The 18,719-nt window shown below is 52.3% G+C and overlaps 1 protein-coding gene across 4 annotated transcripts; it reads left to right on the top strand.

Moving 5' to 3' along the window:
- Positions 1-2,016: 2,016 nt before the first annotated feature.
- AMER1 (APC membrane recruitment protein 1) lies at positions 2,017-17,821 on the top strand. 4 transcript variants are annotated; one of them, XM_060087684.1, is made up of 2 exons: positions 2,017-2,377; positions 14,328-17,821. In XM_060087684.1, the coding sequence occupies exon 2, from the start codon at positions 14,428-14,430 to the stop codon at positions 17,815-17,817; it is 3,390 nt and encodes a 1,129-aa protein (XP_059943667.1). In that variant the 5' UTR covers positions 2,017-2,377; positions 14,328-14,427; the 3' UTR covers positions 17,818-17,821. The 4 variants fall into 4 exon arrangements, with proteins under 4 accessions (XP_059943667.1, XP_059943668.1, XP_059943669.1 ...); XM_060087685.1 differs by having other exon boundaries at positions 2,017-2,318; XM_060087686.1 differs by having other exon boundaries at positions 2,017-2,159.
- The last annotated feature ends 898 nt before the right edge of the window (positions 17,822-18,719 follow it).

The following is an 18,719-nucleotide window of genomic DNA, read 5'->3' on the forward strand; positions in this document are numbered from 1 at the left end:
GTCCTGGCCCTGTGCTTCCCTGGGCTCCAGATTTGGAAACTGTCTTCTCCAAATAGTAATCTTTGGTCTACTCCAGTGAATCAAGGTTCCGGGTGAAAAGGGAACAGATGGCAGGCAACCAGAGGCACGAGGCAGTGAGAAAGCCTATGAAGGAGGTGCTGGGAAAAAAAAAAGACACCTCCAAATCAGGTCCAATAAATGAGAATCAGGACTTTGCAAAGCAGGAAAGCACAGCACCAGGGAAACATTATAGTCCAGCCATCCTGATGGGGAAACTGAGGCTAGGGAGAAGAAGGCACTTGCCCAACAAAGTTGCACAATGAGTTAGCCACAGCCCCCTCCTCCCTGACATTTATTTGGACCTAGGACTAGGAGAGGAGGTCTGATGTTCAAATACTGATTTTTGTTGGCCATGTATAGAATGTCATGGAAAGTCACGTAATATTATAAAAAGAATTGAGTTGAACTGTCAGAGTTGGAAGACATCAATGCGCTCGAACAATCTTACTCCCTCCTTGTGGAGATGGGGTAATGGACTGGCCCAGAGAAGAAAACGGACTGGCCAAGGTCATACAGCAACTCTGAGGCAGAGTTGGAGCCAGATCCCAGCTCTAGCAGCCATGTCACTTCCTGTGCCCCACACATGCAGGAGCAGCAGTCCTCCTCTTACTAGTTTAGCAGCTGGATCTTTTCAAGGCAAACAGGACCCAGTACAGCAGCAGAGAACACTCCTCCTGCAGTGCAAAAATGGCAGGCATTGTTCTCTAACCCCTCCCCTCTCCTCAACTTTACCACCTCCACCCCACCCCCCCTGCTTTTTAGACTTTCACAGAGTTTTAGGGCTGGGCGTTCTGGATATTCTTGAGCTAGTGGTAGAACTGGATTCTTTGTTTCCTCTGCTCACCTGGCCCTGGCAGCCACCAATGCCACTTAATGCCCTCAGGCTAGTTAGAGACCACCGAAGTTCAGGCTGGCCCCCTGCCACATCTCAGACACATCAGCGGCAAGGCTAGTACAGGCCTCCTCACTCCACCTTCAACTTTGACCTCCAGTCTGGGCCCAGACAAGATTTTTCTCTAAATATCCATATTTTTCAGGGACAGGAAACTGCACAAAGCCTAGTTCACCATTAAAAGGTTGAGGAGTCCACTAGAGACTTTGGGGATCCCCCCAAGTTCCGTAAAAGTTGGGAAATTTGGGTGAGGGTCAATCACGAAAACAGGTCTTTACAGAGAAAAGTGAAAGCAGCCCTGGACTGAGAGCCTGAGTTCTGAACTCCAAATCTGCCCCAGTCGCTGGCAGGGTAGGTGACCTTGTGGAAGCACTTTCTCTTCTCTGGGCAGCAGCAGGCCCTTCAGTAACTGGTGGAAGCTGGACTCTATGGTCTCTTAAGGCTCCAGCGTGCCGAAGAGGCGGAGGAAGCTGGGACGCGGGTGCTGCAATTCGCTTTCCTGGCAGGTGAGTCCCTCGGCGCGGCCCAGGGGCGCGTGCCCCGGGGCCCTGTTTCTGTGCCTAAGGATGGACCCGGCAAGTTGCCAAGGGGCTTTGTAGTCCCCAACCTCTCCGCCCCCGCCTCTCCCCGCCTGCCTCTCGCTCTGGAATAAACTGCCGGGTGGCGGCCAGGACGCCGCAGCGCGATTGCACCGCGGCCACGGAAATGGGAACGCATGCAAAATCGAAACCGAGCTCCAAGGCTCCAGCGAGCCCCATCCGGGCGGGACCGGCCCCTCGAGCTTGCGGTGTCGCCAAGCAGCGACCAGCCCGGCGTGGGGGGCGGGGGAAGTGGGGAGTCCCAGCGAGGGGTTCTGCAGCCTCTACGTCCCCTGCCAACACCACGCCCGCGCTTATTTGCATTTAAAGAGAAACGCACCAAGGAAAACAGTGGGCGAGTCGGGAAACGCCTTCTCACCGTGGCGATTGGGCCATAAGCCTGCCAATCAGGGCGCCGATGCCCCACCCTGTGGCTGTGGAGTCCGGGGGGAAGGGTATGGGGGAGCTGCCCAGAGCTTGGGGTAGGGGAGCCGGTGCAGGAGGTGACTGGAGCCACGGCGGCGGCAGGGGCGGCAGTGGCGACGCTCTCAGCCGTGGCAGCCAAGGTTCCAGCCCCGGCCAGGGAGGCGCAAAAGACAATAAGCGGGCTGGAAACGGGACCGGGCCGGGTAAGCATTACGCGCGGCCCGGAGCCTCCGCCTGCCCGCCGTCCGATGCAGTCTCGCGTGCTCCGCTCTGGCCGCCTGGAGAGGAGCTCTAAGGGCTGGGCCGGTCGGCATCCGGACCGCTCTGCGCTCCCCTTTGGAACCCGCTTTGAGGACTGTCCGGTGAGGGCCAGAGCAGTGTCCCCTGGGCGCGAGCGACCGCGGCTAGAGGCGGAAAAGAGGTGGGCAGGCCGGCGGGCTATCCTGGGCCATGCCTTGGGGCTCTCGGGGGAGGCGGGGATGGGGCCCGCACGTGCTGCCCTGCGGTCTCGGGAGGGGAGCAGCCAACCAGCACTCCCAGCGGTGCATTTGTAGGCCAGGATCTTTACAGCTTTGTTGTAGCACATTAGCTGGAACAGCTGTGTTACGCGGGTATTGCTCACCCCAGCGGCTCGTCTGCCGCCCCGCCCCTCCCCTCCCCTGCGCATCTCCTGCCTCTCCCTGTCCTCTAGGGACGAAGCCAGCGCGCTAGGCTGGGCCCGACGGGTACTTACTTTGGCGTGGATTGGGGTATCTACATTGTCTGCCTCCTCCCTGGGGGAGCTCAGTTGGGCCTGTGGTCTGCTCACTTCCCTTTGGAACCTCGGCCTTGAGGCCCCAACAGCCGCGCCCCCTGCTCCTGGGCCTCCGGGCGCATCTGGCGCCCCCCCCCCCCCATCCGCGGACAGGCGGGCTGGCAACCCGGCTCTCGCTGTACCTTGCGTTGGGGCAGCAGCTCAAGCTAGTCCTTGGGTCAGAGCTGCAAGGCCGCTTTGTGTCCCCCACCTACCCCCACCCCCCGCCTCGCCTCCTCTCCCCTTGGAGGGCACTGGCCGCGTTTTCCTCTCCAGCCAACGGTTTAAAAATAGCGATAAGCATGGTGGGGTGTGTGTGTATGTGGGGGGGGGGGGAGGGTGTTCTGTGCCAGAGGCCGAGGGAGCAATTATTGTAGTAGGGGACGAACCGTTTGGGTGTGTGTGAGAGAGCTAGAGAGGCAGCCAAACCCTCCAACTTCGCAGTTACTTAAAATACCCAGGCTGCCAGGCCGCTGTCATTGTCTGCTGCAGACACCTTTGACACTGGTGACCTCTGGACTTTGCCTAGGCTTTCCGGTAGTGAGGGGTTGTGCCCTCCAGGCGCACCACAGCCCAGGCGGCAGCTGGACTGGCTCCGCAGAGCCAGCCTCGGTTTGGCCAGACTTGTCTTGGCACGGGCCGCGGGGTCAAGGTGAGCCTTTGCCCCTCACACACTAACATCTCCTTCTGCAGCTTTGCCTGCCTGCTGCATTCATCTGGGCTGGGTGGAGGGTGCTGCGCTGTTGGACTCTGCACCCCACCCCTTGGGGATTCCAGCAGAGCCCCCTCCCCGAGTGCAGCTCTGCTCATTCGGCCCCATCCACCGCTGTGTGCCTCTGGCAATAGACTCTAGGCCTTTCTGAGGAACAAGAGGGAGGGAGCTACGTAGGGGCTTGAAAGGCTCTTCTTGGACATTTGACCCACCTCTGAGGGTGGAGAACTCTGTGGGCTGCAGGGCCCAGGCAAAGCCTAGGCACCTTTGAGAGGAGACAGTGAGACCCAATAAATCCCTCACTTAAGGGAAGGCTAGCTGGGGACCTTTGTGACACTAGCCAGGACTGCAGATACTACACTACAGTCACCTCCTCTCACTTTGACCAAGCTCCAATACAGTCCCCCTACTTTCAGCTGGGCATCCCCGGCCCAGAGCTAGACATGTCCTCTGCACTGCCTCAAACCAACAGCCACCTAACATATCTGCCCTATATAACTCCCTCCCCACACCCAAACCCACTCACCCTGCACTGTCCAAATTCTCTTCCCTCTCAGCTCTGGGCCTATCTTCTCAGTGCCTTTCCTGACCGTCTCTTGCAGTCCATGATGACCTCTTCTTTCTCAGAACTCAGAACTCCTCCAGGCTGCCTGCATCCCTTGGGCATTTTGGGGCTTAAATTATAATAGGAGACAAATTATAATTGAGTTTCCCTGCCTCTACTTTGTCTCCTTGATATCATGGATGTTTGGGTTCTTTCGGAACCTCTCAGGGGGGTAAAGAAAACCTGGATCTCAGCCACAATCCCCTCAAAGCCTAGCAATGCATAGCAGTTAATGAATGCTCCGGAAGGACTTGCCGTCTGTAAAGCTTTGGAGAAGACCTTAACCTCTCCACTGGCACTTGTCCTGGTTCATATGAAAATGATTAGAAAAATGATACTGAAGGCTTAGCTATTTATTGAGTATACTTAATGAAAATTGAGAAGGGGGGTGGGTTACATCTAAAATTAAAAGTAAATAAATCATGATGTCTCCCTTCAATAAGCTCAGGACCTGGACTGCCCAGTCCCCAGACTACACTACCTTTGGTTGCTGATTCATGAGTCTAGAGGCAAACTACCATGGAGAGAGACGAGAGATCTGTATATACAGGGGAATTGTCCTGGGAAGCCTCCAGAAATTAGAGGGGTTTGGTTAGGCAAAGGATAGTGGTATAAGCAAAATTAGGAGTAGGAGGGGGTGGCTTGCAAGCAGGCTGAGTGCAGTGCCAGTCTTTTCTGGTTGATACTGTAAGGTAGAAAGGAGGTTGGGGTCCAGTGGTGGTGGGGTTCCCAAATGCCAGGTTGTGGAATGAGGATCTGATCTTGGGGGAATGGAGGAAGGGGCCATCAAAGAATGGGGAATTGGGAGGTTTTGATATTTTTTGTGTGCAAACATGACACAATAAAATGGGATTTTAGAAAGGGTTTTAGAATGGGGTCTTAGAAAGGGATAGGAAGAGCACCATAAATTGGGCAGGTAAGAGGCCACCTTTGGATCTGAAAGAACTGGGGGGCAGGCTATCTCTAGAGGGAAACTGTATCTTGTCAGCCTCTCTTTGGCCTTGCAGGGGGTTGGGGGAAAGGAGGGAGCCTGGAGCCTACATACCAACGTGGTGGAGGCTAAGCGGCCCTCAGGCCTCTGCTGATCCTTTTTCTCCCAGCTGGACAGGCCTTCACGGAACACCAGTTTGGACACCTATGTTTACAGATGGGAATCCTGAGGCATTGGAAAGCAACAGGGACTTGCTTAACGTCACACAGCATTTAGGGAGAGGCTGCTGCCTCCTGTGCAGTGACTCCACTGTATCCCACTGTCTCCAGCAGCCTCCATTCAACACAAATTAGCACAAATTGCATTAACTAACCCCTCATCTTACCACACCCATTCATCAAGAGTGAAGGGATACTAAGTTAGCTTGCTAGGACCTCCTCTCCTGGCATGTCTCTTGTGTTTTCGTCTTGGTCTACAGCCTGTCAGGGGCTGAAAGTTTCAGGAAGGGAGGTAATTGAAAGAAGTTGGCAGTCCAGTGATTCTCTCCTAGTATAGTGGAGGTGTTAAAAAGTCCTCAAGAACTGTTACATTTACAATCTCTGAACCAGGGGACAAAGGGAATGAGGGAAATAGCAACAAGTCTGGCTTGCTTGTGGAATCAAAGAGGGAGAAGGGCTTCCAGCCCCCTCATTTACAGATGGGCTACAAGAGGGCATGCCCAGTGTTATTTCATCAGTGCCCCTGCCTCAAATCCTGACCAGGCAGATAGACTAGGTGATAAAAGTAAAGCCCTCAGGGGCTTCCCTGGTGGCGCAGTGGTTGAGAGTCTGCCTGCCGATGCAGGGGACACGGGTTCGTGCCCCGGTCCGGGAAGATCCCACATGCCGCGGAGTGGCTGGGCCCGTGAGCCGTGGCCGCTGAGCCTGCGCGTCCGGAGCCTGTGCTCCGCAACGGGAGAGGCCACAACAGTGAGAGGCCCGCGTACCACAAAAAAAAAAAAAAAAAAAAGTAAAGCCCTCAGAGGAGGCATTTCATAGCCTTCCTGTGTCATTCATTCCTGGGTTACCCATCTCATTGCCAGGAAGTTCTTTCTCAGATCTAACCTGAGCCTCTCATGCTATGCTTAAACCAACTGCGTGTGTGTGTGTGTGTGTGTGTGTGTGTGTGTGTGTTGGGGGGTGGGGTTGAGAGCAGCTGGCCACCATTGCTCTTCTGCTTAACAATTCATTGGAGATTTCATGGGCATTAAACCATCTCTTCCACCTCCAACTTCTATTCTCTGAATTAAATAATCACAGAGTCTTTTCACCTCTCCTTGGTCTTATTTTTCAAACCTGTGCATGCCTAAGTATATCGCTAGCAAGGCAGGCAGGGAAACCAGAACCACTGCAGAGGTGCGGGTGCCAGCCGAGTGAGGGTGCATTGCTCCCCTGCACCTCCCCTTTTGGGATTAGGGGATAATATGAACAATGGAGGAAATGGCCCGAGGGAGCTTGGTGGAGTCAGAGGCAGCCATAGTGGTGCTGCAGGGGGTGGGGGTGGGGGAGCTTTGCGACCCTTTGATCTACATTTCTTGCTGCAGAGCGTTCATTGCTTTCATCTCCTACAGGTTTTTTTTTCCCCCTGCTGGGTTTCGAAGCAGATACTAACCCCTCTTCTCTAGTCAGTACTCCTCAGCCCTCTCTTCTGGGGGCTGCAGCTCTTTCCGGAGAGAGAGGGCTAGGCCCAGACAGTTGTGGTCCCCCTCCTCTCTGTATATGTATGAAATATTCATAGGCTAGGCCTTGTGCACTCAGAAAGAGTAAAATGCTGGGTGGGCTTGCAGGGGGTAGAAGTGAGAGGCATGAGGAGTGAGGCTGGGCCACAGTACACCTCTGTTCTGCATCCAGGCCTCCCAGTGAAGCCTAGGATCCCCAACATCCCATTCCCTCAACATGCCTCCTGACTCAGCAGCCACTAGAAAACTGGGCACAGGACCGCCCTTTCCCCAGCTTCTCATGCATCCTGGGGGAAGCAGATCCCCGGTCCAATCTCCCATTTCTACATGGGAAAACAGAGGCCCAGAACAGGGAAAGGATTTATTTGCCCAAGGTTACCTGAGAGCACAAAGCTCCTGGCCCCCAATTCTAGGCTTCTTTCTCTAAGCACACTGATCCTGATTCCCCCCCACCCCCAAACCTCAGTTTCCTTACGTGGTCTCTCACATAGGGTATGGTGCATACAGAGGAGTGGATACATAGGAAAGTCAGGAGTCTCCACTGTTCACTCCACCCAGCTGCTCCTCTGCAGGCTTTCCTCGGCTGCCTTGTCACATCTGTTTCCCTGGGGTTAGCTCCTCTCTTGTTCTTCATCTGAACAGGGATGGAAGGAGGTAGTGCCTGTCTTTGATCTCACCCTTGCTGGGTTAGTACTGACACAGTGGAAGCCTTATGATGCAGGCATGACACCTTCCTTGGATACATTCCTCTTTAAGGGGGTTGGGAGCCTGAGAGTCCCCTCCCAGAGCCCCCACTGTTCCAGGCAAGTGGGGTAGGCAGCCTCCGCAGCCTGAGGAGAAAGACGGAGCATCCAGAAGATTCCCCAGGAAGGCCTGTTTCTAGGGAGAGGCAGAGTCTGGGTGACCACACCTCCCAGACTGGAGAAGCCCCTGTGTATTTGAGGCTGAAGCTAAGGGGCAGAGAAGTGAGCCTAGGAAACCTGCAAAGGGCATGCAGAGAGCAAGTCTTGAAAGTCAGGCAAAGGGATTTGGCCTTGATCCTGTAGGCATTGCGGAAGATTTGGTAAGTAGAGGAGTGATGTGCTGAAATCAGGATTGTAAGAAAATGAACCTGGCAAGGGTGTGCAGGATGGACGAGATGGAAGTGGGGAGGCACGGGGTGGGATTTCAGTGTCATGGCAGGGAGGAACCAGAGGGAACTCTGCTAAGACACTTTTATCATCCTCATAGGACCGGGAGGGGTGGGGGGGAATCTGACGAGCTGGAGTGAAGGTAGCTGCAAGGGCACGTGACTGAACATCTGCTTGGTACCTAGCAAATAATCTGTCTTTTACATTTATCATCTCTAATCCTTACTGCGATTCTAGATGGTAGGTAGCCTTTTCTTCATCGTATAGATAAGGCATTTGAGTTTCAAAAAGGTTAGGCCACTTTCTCATATCCCACAGCCTGAAAGGGACGAAGCTGGCATTTTAGTTCTGGGCTGACAGACTCCAGCTAAATTAGAATTCAGTTGAACCAACGTTGTTTGAGCTCCTGCTCTGTGCTAGATATGGTGACTACTGTATAAGATGAAGGAGGGTGCATTGAGAGAAAGGAAAAGACAGACTGAGCCCTGCCAGAATGAATTGCCCAAGGCTGAGTACGTTCACTCATTTGATGGACTAGTGGTGGGGGAATAGGAGCAGGGGCTAGAGGGCCCAGTTTGGGGTCTGTGCTGCATCTAGAGTTGGTGGGATGCCCCCTTGAGAAGAGGTGCTCCTCAGGAAGCCTGCAAATTAGGGGAGGAGTGGTTTCAGGGGTATCTTGGGTGGGGCTCTGCCAGCAGCCTTTACAGCTCCACCAAAGAATACCAAGCTAGACAGCCCTTCCTTCAGGTCCTGAAAAAAATGGTTTTGAGAGTAGACTTTGGCTGTGGGTTTTAGAAATGGTTGATTCGAATTCCAAATCTCATAGATCATTTTCCTTAAATAATAGCTCAAATTCTTTGTTCCCGTTTTGTCTTTACCTTTATCTTTGTCCCCACTGGCAGATTTCTGTTTGGACCTTTTTTTTTTTGGCCCCTCAAACTTATCTCCCAAGGAAAAGAAGAATAGAGGAACATATTCCACGGTTTGGGAGTAGTGATGGTGGGGTTGCTGATGAGGAGAACAGCCACAGGCTGGGTTGGCAGCTCTTGGATTCTGAAGTCAGCAGGCTTTCTGGAATGTGCTAGGTGGGGCCAAAATAGTGGCAGCCAGTGAGGACTGGAAATGCTTCAGAGAAGGCTCAGCTGGGTTGGGACAGGAGTGTGATGGGAGGGGGAGATGATGGCTCTTGCAGGTGTGAGGAGAACCTGCAAAGTCCTTACTCTCAGTCTTCTTCCTTTGATTATGGGCCAGAATGGTGCAGCAGAATGGCATAGAATTGGGACTCAAAGAGGCCTGGAAACTGGTGTGGCTCTGTCATCATCCCACTGTGTGACCTTAGGCAAGTCTTTTCCCAAGCCTAGGCAGTTTCCTTTTCTGTGACAAGGAGTTACCATCCCCTACCAGGCCTGATTAATGGATGGCTGGGAAGGAGAAATGGGGAGTGAGGAAGTGGGGAACACTTTGTAAACTGGTGAGTACCATGAGTGGATAAAGGACATCCGTTGATTTGCATTTCCTTTTATGCTGGTACTTTAGCTGAATTTGAATCGTTGACCTTTCTGGCTTGGGCTAGAGAACCTGGCTACTTGAAATTCCCAGATAATCCAGAGCTGTTAGCCAGTAGCTGATTTGAGGCAACATTTTGAGTTCCTGAATGTCAAAGGTTGGCTAAAAGAACAACTGAAGCCTCCTGTGAGATAACTGCACAGTCACCCTCATTTACCATTTGGGTAAACTGAGGCCCAAGGAGGTTTGGTGACATACCCTTAGAGCACTGGGGAGCACTTTAGTCAACCCTGACTGAGGTAGTTTTGCTGCTAGAAACTGTCCAACTATAGTTTGAATAAAATACATATAAAACTAGTCGCCATGTTTTTGAGCCTCTGTTATATAATGCATTTTATTTGATACTTTATATACATCGGTTTTGTTCCATAAAATAGCTTTAAGAGGTAGGCACTCTTAATAGCATCATTTTCCAGTGGGGGAAACTGAAAGAACTTGCTGGATTTCCCCCAGGTAGGCAGAGCTGATTACAGTGCAGAACTGGCTGACTCTCAGGGAGTGGGGGGCTGGGCTTCCTGTCCTTACTACTCCTTCCTTAGACCACCCTCCTCCACATACATGAGGGCAGGATGGGCCCAGAGTGGGCTTGCTCCCAGGAAAACTTCTTGGAGGAGGTCTGGGAAACTATGACTGGTTGAGGCCATGCCTCTGCAGCTACTGCGTAAATCCACACACTTCTTCCCTGAACTCAGCCTTCTCTAAGTTGGCTGAGCTGGCCCCAGGAAATAGGGCTGGGAGCAGAATGTTTAAGACTTGGTGGAGCTGTTTCCTCCTTATCGAGAAGGATTCCTGGGGCAGGTTTGTGACTTGTCTCCTGCCTGTATTTTGAGAGGAGGGGAGAAGGAAGAAGCTCTGCCCTAGCTCTGACCTAGCCTTTCACTGGTCCGAGAATGGCCTGAGGCTGGCCTCGGGAGCAGGGATGCCCACAGCTCAATTCTGGCCATGCTAGCAACAGCTGTAGCAAGTGGCCCCTGCCATGGACCACAGAGTAGCCTTACAGGGTTCCCTCACCCACCAGTCCACCGGAAACTTAGACAGCCATACAGGCTGAGAAACCTAAGGGTGGAGGGGCTCTGCATTTAGCAGGACCACTTTCTTGGCAGGAACCATGAAGGGAGCTAGCCTCAGCCTGGGGAAGCTGAAGAATCTGTCCCTTTGCTGTCTCCTTTGCCTTCAGCCCCACCTCACTCTCCTGACCAGTGTACTCTGTGGTCCCGAATAAAGGCAGCATAGCCCACTGGGGAAGGACAGCATTGAGACCTGGTGAGGTAGTAAGGTGTATGGAGAAGGGGCCTGGGCCAGAAGTGGCTAGGTGGGGCCGGGCTAGGGGGCTACTAGCTATGGGTGATTCCTGCCACCTCCTGTCCTACTGTCTTGAAGGGGGATGCAGGGAAGAGACACTATGAGTGGGGTACATGGCTCTGGGAGGGACAAGGCAGGGAGGTAGGAGACAGCATAGTTTCAAGGCTGGTCCTTGCCAGCAAAGATAACCCTGGGCCTAGTTAGGAGGAAAGCCTGAAGCTGGGGGAAGAGAATTTCATTCTCAGGGCCACAACCTTGCCTAGTTCACCCACTCCCACCACGTACACAGAGGACTTTGTATAAATCCAGGAACATGTCTTTAAAATCCCCTCACACCTGGCTCTTCCTCAGCATGAGCCAAGGCAGCTAGTCCCTTGGACTTCCTGTAGTGAATGGCTTTCTCGAATGAGTGGCCTTTTACACATGGTCTACTACTTCCTAAGAAACTGGGATCTGACCTGAAATAATGGTAATGCCAACCTTTCTCATTTGTTTTGCACTTTACAGTTTACAAAGTGCTTTTGGTGTCCATTATCCCATCTAACCTCACATTACTGCAGTGGACTGGGGAGATAGAGGGGGTAGATAGAGGAGCTATTTTGATCTCCATTTCACAAGCACCCAAGGCTCAGAGGAGTGCCTTGGCCTGTTCAGGGTCCCTTGGCATGGTATGCAACACAGCCCTGTGACCCATGGCTCCTTCCACAACATACTGCAGATCCCTGTGACAGGGAAGGGGACAATGTAGAGAGCAGTGGGCTGGCCTCTACTCTAACAGAGCACAGAAGCAAGGGCAAGAGAAAGCCCAAAGGGACTACCCTCAAGCCAAAGCATCAAGGTTCTGGAAAGCAGCCCTCTTTGAGATTCAGTCTGCCTAATTCTTCTGTTCACAGGAATTCCAGCTCCAAAACCAGCAGGACAATTAAGCCTTTGATTCACAAGGATGGGTAAGCCCATAAGGTTTTTCACTTAGCCCTTGGTCTTCCTTGATGACTAGTCTTGCCCATCCTTTCCCCTAAATAATTGCTGTTTTTACTCACTCCTGTCTAGCAAGGCCCAAATTGAATGCCTCCTTATCAAGGCAGCTTTTCTGAGCCCAGGAGCTATCTTTCTGCCTTTCAAGTTTATCCTGGGATATGATCACAAGGTCTGAAGAATGACACTTCAACACTCTGCTTAAGCAATAATGGGGACTCTTCTCCAAGGCCTGCATAATATTGTGCCTTCAGACTATTATATATAGGTTTTTCTACCTGTTAGCCTAGGGGATCCCCAAAAGCAAGGACTGGGGTTTCCCCTTCTGGCAGCACTGAGCTTAATAGCTATCATTTAACCAAATGTTCTGGAGAGGTTCATTTCATGGATTCCACGGAGGGGAGTAGAATTTCACAAATAACTCCATTTATTGCCACCCCATCTCCTCAATGCCCAGCACCATAATGACAACACTGTCAGTAATTTCAGGGCTGAGGTTAAAACATCTGTGCTCTGGAAAATGAGCGATTCAGATAGATGATAGGGCCCTTATTCCCATGAGACCCTGGTGCAGAGAACTCTGAGTGTATGTGTGTGTGATTGTGTATTTGAGGGGTAGCACTGTCTATTGTGGGCCTATCAGTTACAGGGGTGAGCTGGAACAATGCCATGTTAAAGTATGTCACACAGAATCAAAAAAACAAAAACCTAACGTGAGCAAATGGCAATACAGATCTCTGCGGAGAAGGGATCAGATGAGGGTTTTTTTTTCTCTTCTTTTCTGGATAACCAGCCATTACCTTGCTCCTAGTTTAATGTTCAGTTCTGCAGAGCCCCTGATGGAAGCCTGGATCAAGTTGATGATTCAAGTGTCAGGCCAAACAGGGCACAAGGCACAAAGTTAATATTTGCTAGACAAGATCAGGGACTCCAGCAAGGTTCCTCTAATGAGGTCAGAGGTCAGAGGCCAGAGTGTAGCTGCCAGGCTCTCTCCACCTCCAATGCTGATCCTTAGTTTCACTGCAGGTGAATGTGTGAGTGTTATTACAGTGGCAACCAATCACAGGGCTGATGTGCTGGCTAGCTGCTCTTAGGACAACAGTGTTGCTTGCCTCTCCTTCTCTCTCTCTGGCTCCCAGCAGCTGTTCTGCCTCCCTTCCCTACCCAAGCTCCTTATCTGCTGGTGGCTACCCTACAGAGAGGGGACAGTGGTGAGGGACTTTCCAGGGAAGGGTCATTGGGTTTTAGCAGGCTGGTCGCTGATCCAGCTGTCAATCAGTTGTAGTCACTGGAATGAAAACATCAGACAGTGGGGTTGGGGAGGGGGATATGTTGGGGTAGGTGCTGGCTAGCTCTTCTTTTTATTCCATCTCTGTGACATTTGGATATTTAGAGGATTGGGAGCTTAGACCAGAAGGGTGTGTCTTGCGCCAGGTTTGTTTATTTATTTATTTATTTTTAAAAAATTATTGGAGTATAGTTGCTTTACTATATGTTAGCATATAGAAACTAATGTTTTGTTAGTTTCTGTTGTATAGCAAAGTGAATCAGCTATACGTATACATATATCCCCTCTTTTTTGGATTTCCTTCCCATTTAGGTCACCACAGAGCACCGAGTAGAGTTCCCTGTTGCACCAGGTTTATTTATTTAAATAGCTGTTGAGAGCCTAACTCCCAGACAAGGGACATGAATCATGTGGAGTTGTGCCTTCAAGGAGTTCCTTTTCTAGATAGGGAGCTAGATGGGGGCCAAAGTAACGAAAGGAGCAAAGAAGAAATAGTCTGCCTCCTGGTTCTAAAGTGGAACTTGGAGGTTTCAGTTGCTGAGGGCCACATTAAAATCTGTTCCCAGCAGGACAGTCACTAGAGAGTCTGACCTAGACCTACCCCTCACATAACCACTATGACAGGGAGGTATTTCTAGGTGTCTTGGACAGAGGATACTGAATCCCGGAGAGTGCCTTGCCCCAAGGCTACCATGCCATCTTAGCTGCTCCTGGATTGCAGCTCTGGAATGTGGGTCTGCAAGGCTTCTACTCTGAGCTTTTGAAGGTATGAGCATGGTCCTACAGGCAATTTAGGGAGCCTGGGGAAGGTGAAACTTCAGGTCTACTTTTCTACCCAGCTCAAGGCAAAATGTCAGTGAGAGCCCGGGCTAATGTGAAATTGAGGCCTGGATGTTGCAGAACCCAGTGAATACTTAGTGGGCTATTTTGCCAGATGCTTTTCAAAAATTCTGTGTCATAAGAATTGACTTCCCTTCTGCCTTTCCTGCCTCTCTACTCCACCCCCTTTGATAATCCCTCTCATGACAAATAGCACCATGGGCCTTTTTCATATCTGCAGTTCCCCCTGCCCAGTGCTCCCCTGAGTTTAAGGTGACCTGAAGTGAGTGGACCCAGCAAGTGGGGTAGGGGTGATAGCTGCCTGTTGCTCAGTGTAGGGTTTTGCTGCCTTGGGGCCCAGAGGAGGCTGGCCCAGCAAGTCAAGCATATGGAGTGCATTAAGGTTTTCCCTACATTTTCTCTTACTTTCTGGTTCCACTCAAGCCTGAAACCACAGACACCTGTGAAAACAAACCCAGCCTGGTTGCTTGCTCACCAGTACTGTCTCTCTGTCTTTGTTTCTCTCATCTTCAGCCCCAACTGTGATGCTTCCTGACTGATGATGTTATAACAGTGCCCAGAAGCCAGAAGGCTGCATTTTTCAGCTGAACATACCTGAGTTGTCCCCAACAACATGGAGTCCCAAAAGGACGAAGCTGCTCAGGCCAAGGGAACAGCAGTCTCTGTGGATACCCAGGACCAATGGGCCGAGAAAGGAGCCAAGAACAAGGCAGCTGAGATGACAGAAGGGCCAGCATCAGAGCAACCCTCATCTGGCCCAGGTAGGCTGAAGAAAACTGCCATGAAACTCTTTGGTGGCAAGAAGAGCATCTGTACCCTGCCTAGTTTCTTTGGAGGGGGACGAAGCAAAGGTTCTGGGAAAGGCAGCTCTAAGAAGGGTCTTAGCAAGAGCAAGACCCACGATGGCCTGATTGAAGCAGTCCATGGCCCTGAAGACATTGTCAGTGAAGGAAATGGCCTCTCCTTACCTTTGCCTGAGTCATCCTGCAGACTTCCCGGCTCTCAGAGTGTCCATGGATCTTTGGAGACAGACTCCAGATGCAAGACGTCTGTGGCTGGAGCCACAGAGAAAGCTAGGGCTGAGAAGGCTCCCTTTGTGCCCAAGCCAAAAAAAGGCCTGAAAGGTTTTTTCAGCAGTATCCGCCGTCACCGGAAGAGCAAGGTCTCTGGGGCTGAGCAAAGTGATCCAAGAGCCAAGGAGCCTGAGGGGGCCAGAGGCAGGCCTCATGAGCACGTGAGCTCAGCCCTTCTATCCCACACTGAGACCCTCCAAGCCCCAAGAAAGGAAAATGCAAAATCCCAAGATGTCCCTGGGCCAAAAGTTTCTTCAGTACCAGAGACTTCTCCAGCAGCCACTGAGCAGACAGCCTGCAAAGATCCAGAAAAAACCATGGAGGCCTGTGCCTCAGCACTCCTGCAGCCCAAACCTGCCCCTGAAGCCAGTGGCCCAGAGGAGCCCCATAGCCCAGAAACAGGGGAGAAGGTTGTGGCAGGAGAGGTAAATCCACCCAATGGCCCTGTGGGGGACCAGCTGAGCCTCCTCTTTGGGGATGTCACATCCCTGAAAAGTTTTGACTCACTGACAGGTTGTGGTGACATAATAGCAGAACAGGACATGGACAGTATGACAGACAGCATGGCCTCTGGAGGCCAGAGGGCCAATCGAGATGGGACCAAACGAAGTTCCTGCCTGGTGACCTACCAAGGAGGGGGCGAGGAGATGGCCTTGCCGGATGATGATGACGAGGAAGAAGAGGAAGAGGAGGTGGAATTAGAGGAGGAAGAAGAGGAAGTCAAGGAGGAAGAAGACGATGACTTAGAATATCTGTGGGCAAGTTCCCAGGTGTACCCAAGGCCCATTCTAAATCCAGGCTACCATCCCACCACATCCCCAGGCCACCTCGGTTACATGCTCCTTGACCCAGTTAGGTCTTATCCTGGCCTAGCCCCTGGGGACCTTTTGACTCCTCAGAGCGATCAGCAAGAGTCTGCCCCCAATAGTGATGAGGGTTATTATGACTCCACCACACCTGGACTTGAGGACGATTCAGGTGAGGCCCTGGGGCTTGTCCGCAGGGATTGCTTGCCCCGAGACAGCTATAGTGGTGATGCCCTCTATGAGTTCTATGAGCCAGATGATAGTCTTGAGAACTCCCCACCTGGGGATGACTGCCTTTATGACCTCCATGGTCACAGCTCTGAGATGTTTGACCCCTTCTTGAACCTTGAGCCCTTTTCTTCCTCTCGGCCACCTGGGGCAATGGAGACAGAGGAAGAACGGCTAGTGACCATCCAGAAACAGTTGCTGTATTGGGAGCTTCGGCGGGAGCAGCGAGAGGCCCGCGAGGCATGTGCCCGAGAGGCTCACACCAGGGAGGCCTACACCCAAGAAGCTCACACCAGGGAGGCCCATGCTCGAGAGGCCCACACCCGGGAAGCTTATGTCAGAGAGGCCCGAGCTCGAGAGGCCTATGCCAGGGAGGCCTGTGGCCGAGAGGTCCGTGGTCGAGAGGCTCAAGTCCGAGAGGTCCAAGTCCGGCAGGAGAAGCCCATCATGGAGTATCAGATGAGGCCTTTAGGGCCGTCAGTGATGGGCCTGGTGGAAGGGGCGTCAGGGGCCTCTCAGACTTCCCACAGAGGAACCACCTCAGCTTTCCCTGCCACTGCAAGCAGTGAGCCAGACTGGAGGGACTTCCGTCCTTTGGAGAAGCGTTTCGAGGGAACCTGCTCCAAGAAAGATCAAAGTACCTGCCTGATGCAGCTCTTCCAGAGTGATGCTATGTTTGAGCCAGACATGCAAGAAGCAAATTTTGGAGGATCTCCCAGGAGGGCTTACCCTACTTATTCACCCCCTGAGGAGCCAGAGGAAGAGGAGGTTGAGAAGGAAGGGAATGCCACTGTGAGTTTCTCTCAGGCCCTTGTGGAGTTCACCAGCAATGGGAACCTCTTCTCCAGCATGTCCTGCAGCTCTGACTCTGACTCATCCTTCACTCAAAACCTCCCTGAGCTGCCCCCCATGGTGACCTTTGACATCGCTGATGTGGAACGGGATGGGGAAGGCAAGTGTGAAGAAAATCCTGAGTTCCACAATGATGAAGACCTTGCAGCCTCCTTGGAAGCTTTTGAACTGGGCTACTACCAGAAGCGCGCCTTCAACAACTACCACAGCCGATTCTACCAAGGCCTACCCTGGGGTGTGAGCAGTCTCCCTCGATACTTGGGACTGCCTGGCATGCACCCTCGTCCTCCACCTGCTGCCATGGCCCTCAACAGGAGGAGCCGCTCCCTCGACACTGCTGAGACCCTGGAGCTGGAGCTCTCCAGTTCTCACCTGGGCCAGGGCTACATGGAGTCTGATGAGCTTCAGGCTCAGCAAGAAGATTCAGATGAAGAAGAGGAGGAAGAATGGGGCCGAGACAGTCCCCTGTCCCTCTATACTGAACCGCCAGGGACCTATGACTGGCCTGCCTGGGCTCCCTGTCCTCTCGCAGTGGGGCCAGGCCCTGCAGGAATAAGTCCTAGCCAGTTGGATGGGCCTTCCGGCCAGTCTCTATATGGACAGGCAGTCTGTTGCATATCTCCTGTCGCCATGTCCATGTTGCTGTCAGTATCAGGGCCAGAGCCAAGGGCACCTGGGGAATCCAAGTCTCAGCTAGCTCGACCTTCGCACCTACCCCTGCCCATGGGCCCTTGTTATAACCTCCAGCCAAAGGCCTCCCAGAGTCCGAGGGCCAGGCCTCGAGATGTGCTGCTGCCTGTTGATGAACTCAGTTGCTCCTCCATTTCTGGAGGCTTCAGCCCCAGCCCTCTGCCCCAGGCCAAGCCTGTAGGCATTACCCATGGCATCCCTCAGCTGCCCAGGGTCCGGCCTGAGCCCCCAGAGCCTCAGCCCATTCACTATGGGGCTTCCAGCCTTGACCTGTCAAAGGAGAGGGCCGAGCAAGGTGCCTCTCTCCCCACCAGCTACTCCTCCACTGCCATGAATGGAAACCTAGCTGAGTAGTCATCATCAGTTCTGGAGTGGGGGGCATGGGGCCTGAGCATGTGAATGGGGATCAGGGTTGGGCAGAGGGGTGGGGGGTGGGGGTTGCTGTTTAACTTGAAAATCCTTTTGGCCAAGGAAAGCTCCTATGAGTTTTCACCTTTTTTTCCCCCACTTCCCTTGTCTGCCATCTGTGGCCACATTCAGCTCAAGTACATCTGCCCTGGGAGATTGCTGCTGCTGCTGCTGCTGCTGCTGCTGCTGCTGTGCTCCAGTTTTTTCTTTTGGGTTTTTTTCTTGTGACCCATGCAGGGTTTGGGATGCTGTAATTTTGTGCCTATTCCAGTTGCCAAGGTAGTGATTATATATATATAGCATGCATCCTTGACACAGACTGAACCCTTAGCACCCTCTGCCACTTCTCCACCCAGTGAATGATGAACCACTGATGAGCAGCCGCATCTACACTGCCTCCCACTTGGGGACAGGGAGCTTGTTTGCTGTTAGCAATGTGAAATTACGGTACAGATCCCCCCACCCCCACTTCCTTTGGTCTTGGCATAGCTGCCACCATTACATCAGATGATATAATCTATTAGCCCCAGCTAGCTGTCCTCAGAGAGGATCAAGTAGCATGTGTCTCACTGCCTATTGCTGTGGACTTTGGCATCATAACCAGATGAAGGCCTTTTAACCTGGCCTGCTACAGCTTGGGTTGAAGACAAAAACGTTAATTCCCTTAATGGAGTGATCAAATTCATCTAGTTGCAAGCAGAAGACAAAATAGCATTCTATTGTAGACACTGCCATAAGTCTTGAGCTCTGGAATGATAGGATTTTTTCCTTTTTCGTTTCTTCAAGCTTGTGACTGCCTGAATTGCAGATGCTTTTGAATTTTGGTTCCTTTTTCCTCCAAAGGAAAT

The sequence above is a fragment of the Mesoplodon densirostris genome, chromosome X (genome assembly GCF_025265405.1).
Source record: "Mesoplodon densirostris isolate mMesDen1 chromosome X, mMesDen1 primary haplotype, whole genome shotgun sequence".
NCBI classification, from domain to species: Eukaryota; Metazoa; Chordata; class Mammalia; order Artiodactyla; family Ziphiidae; genus Mesoplodon; species Mesoplodon densirostris.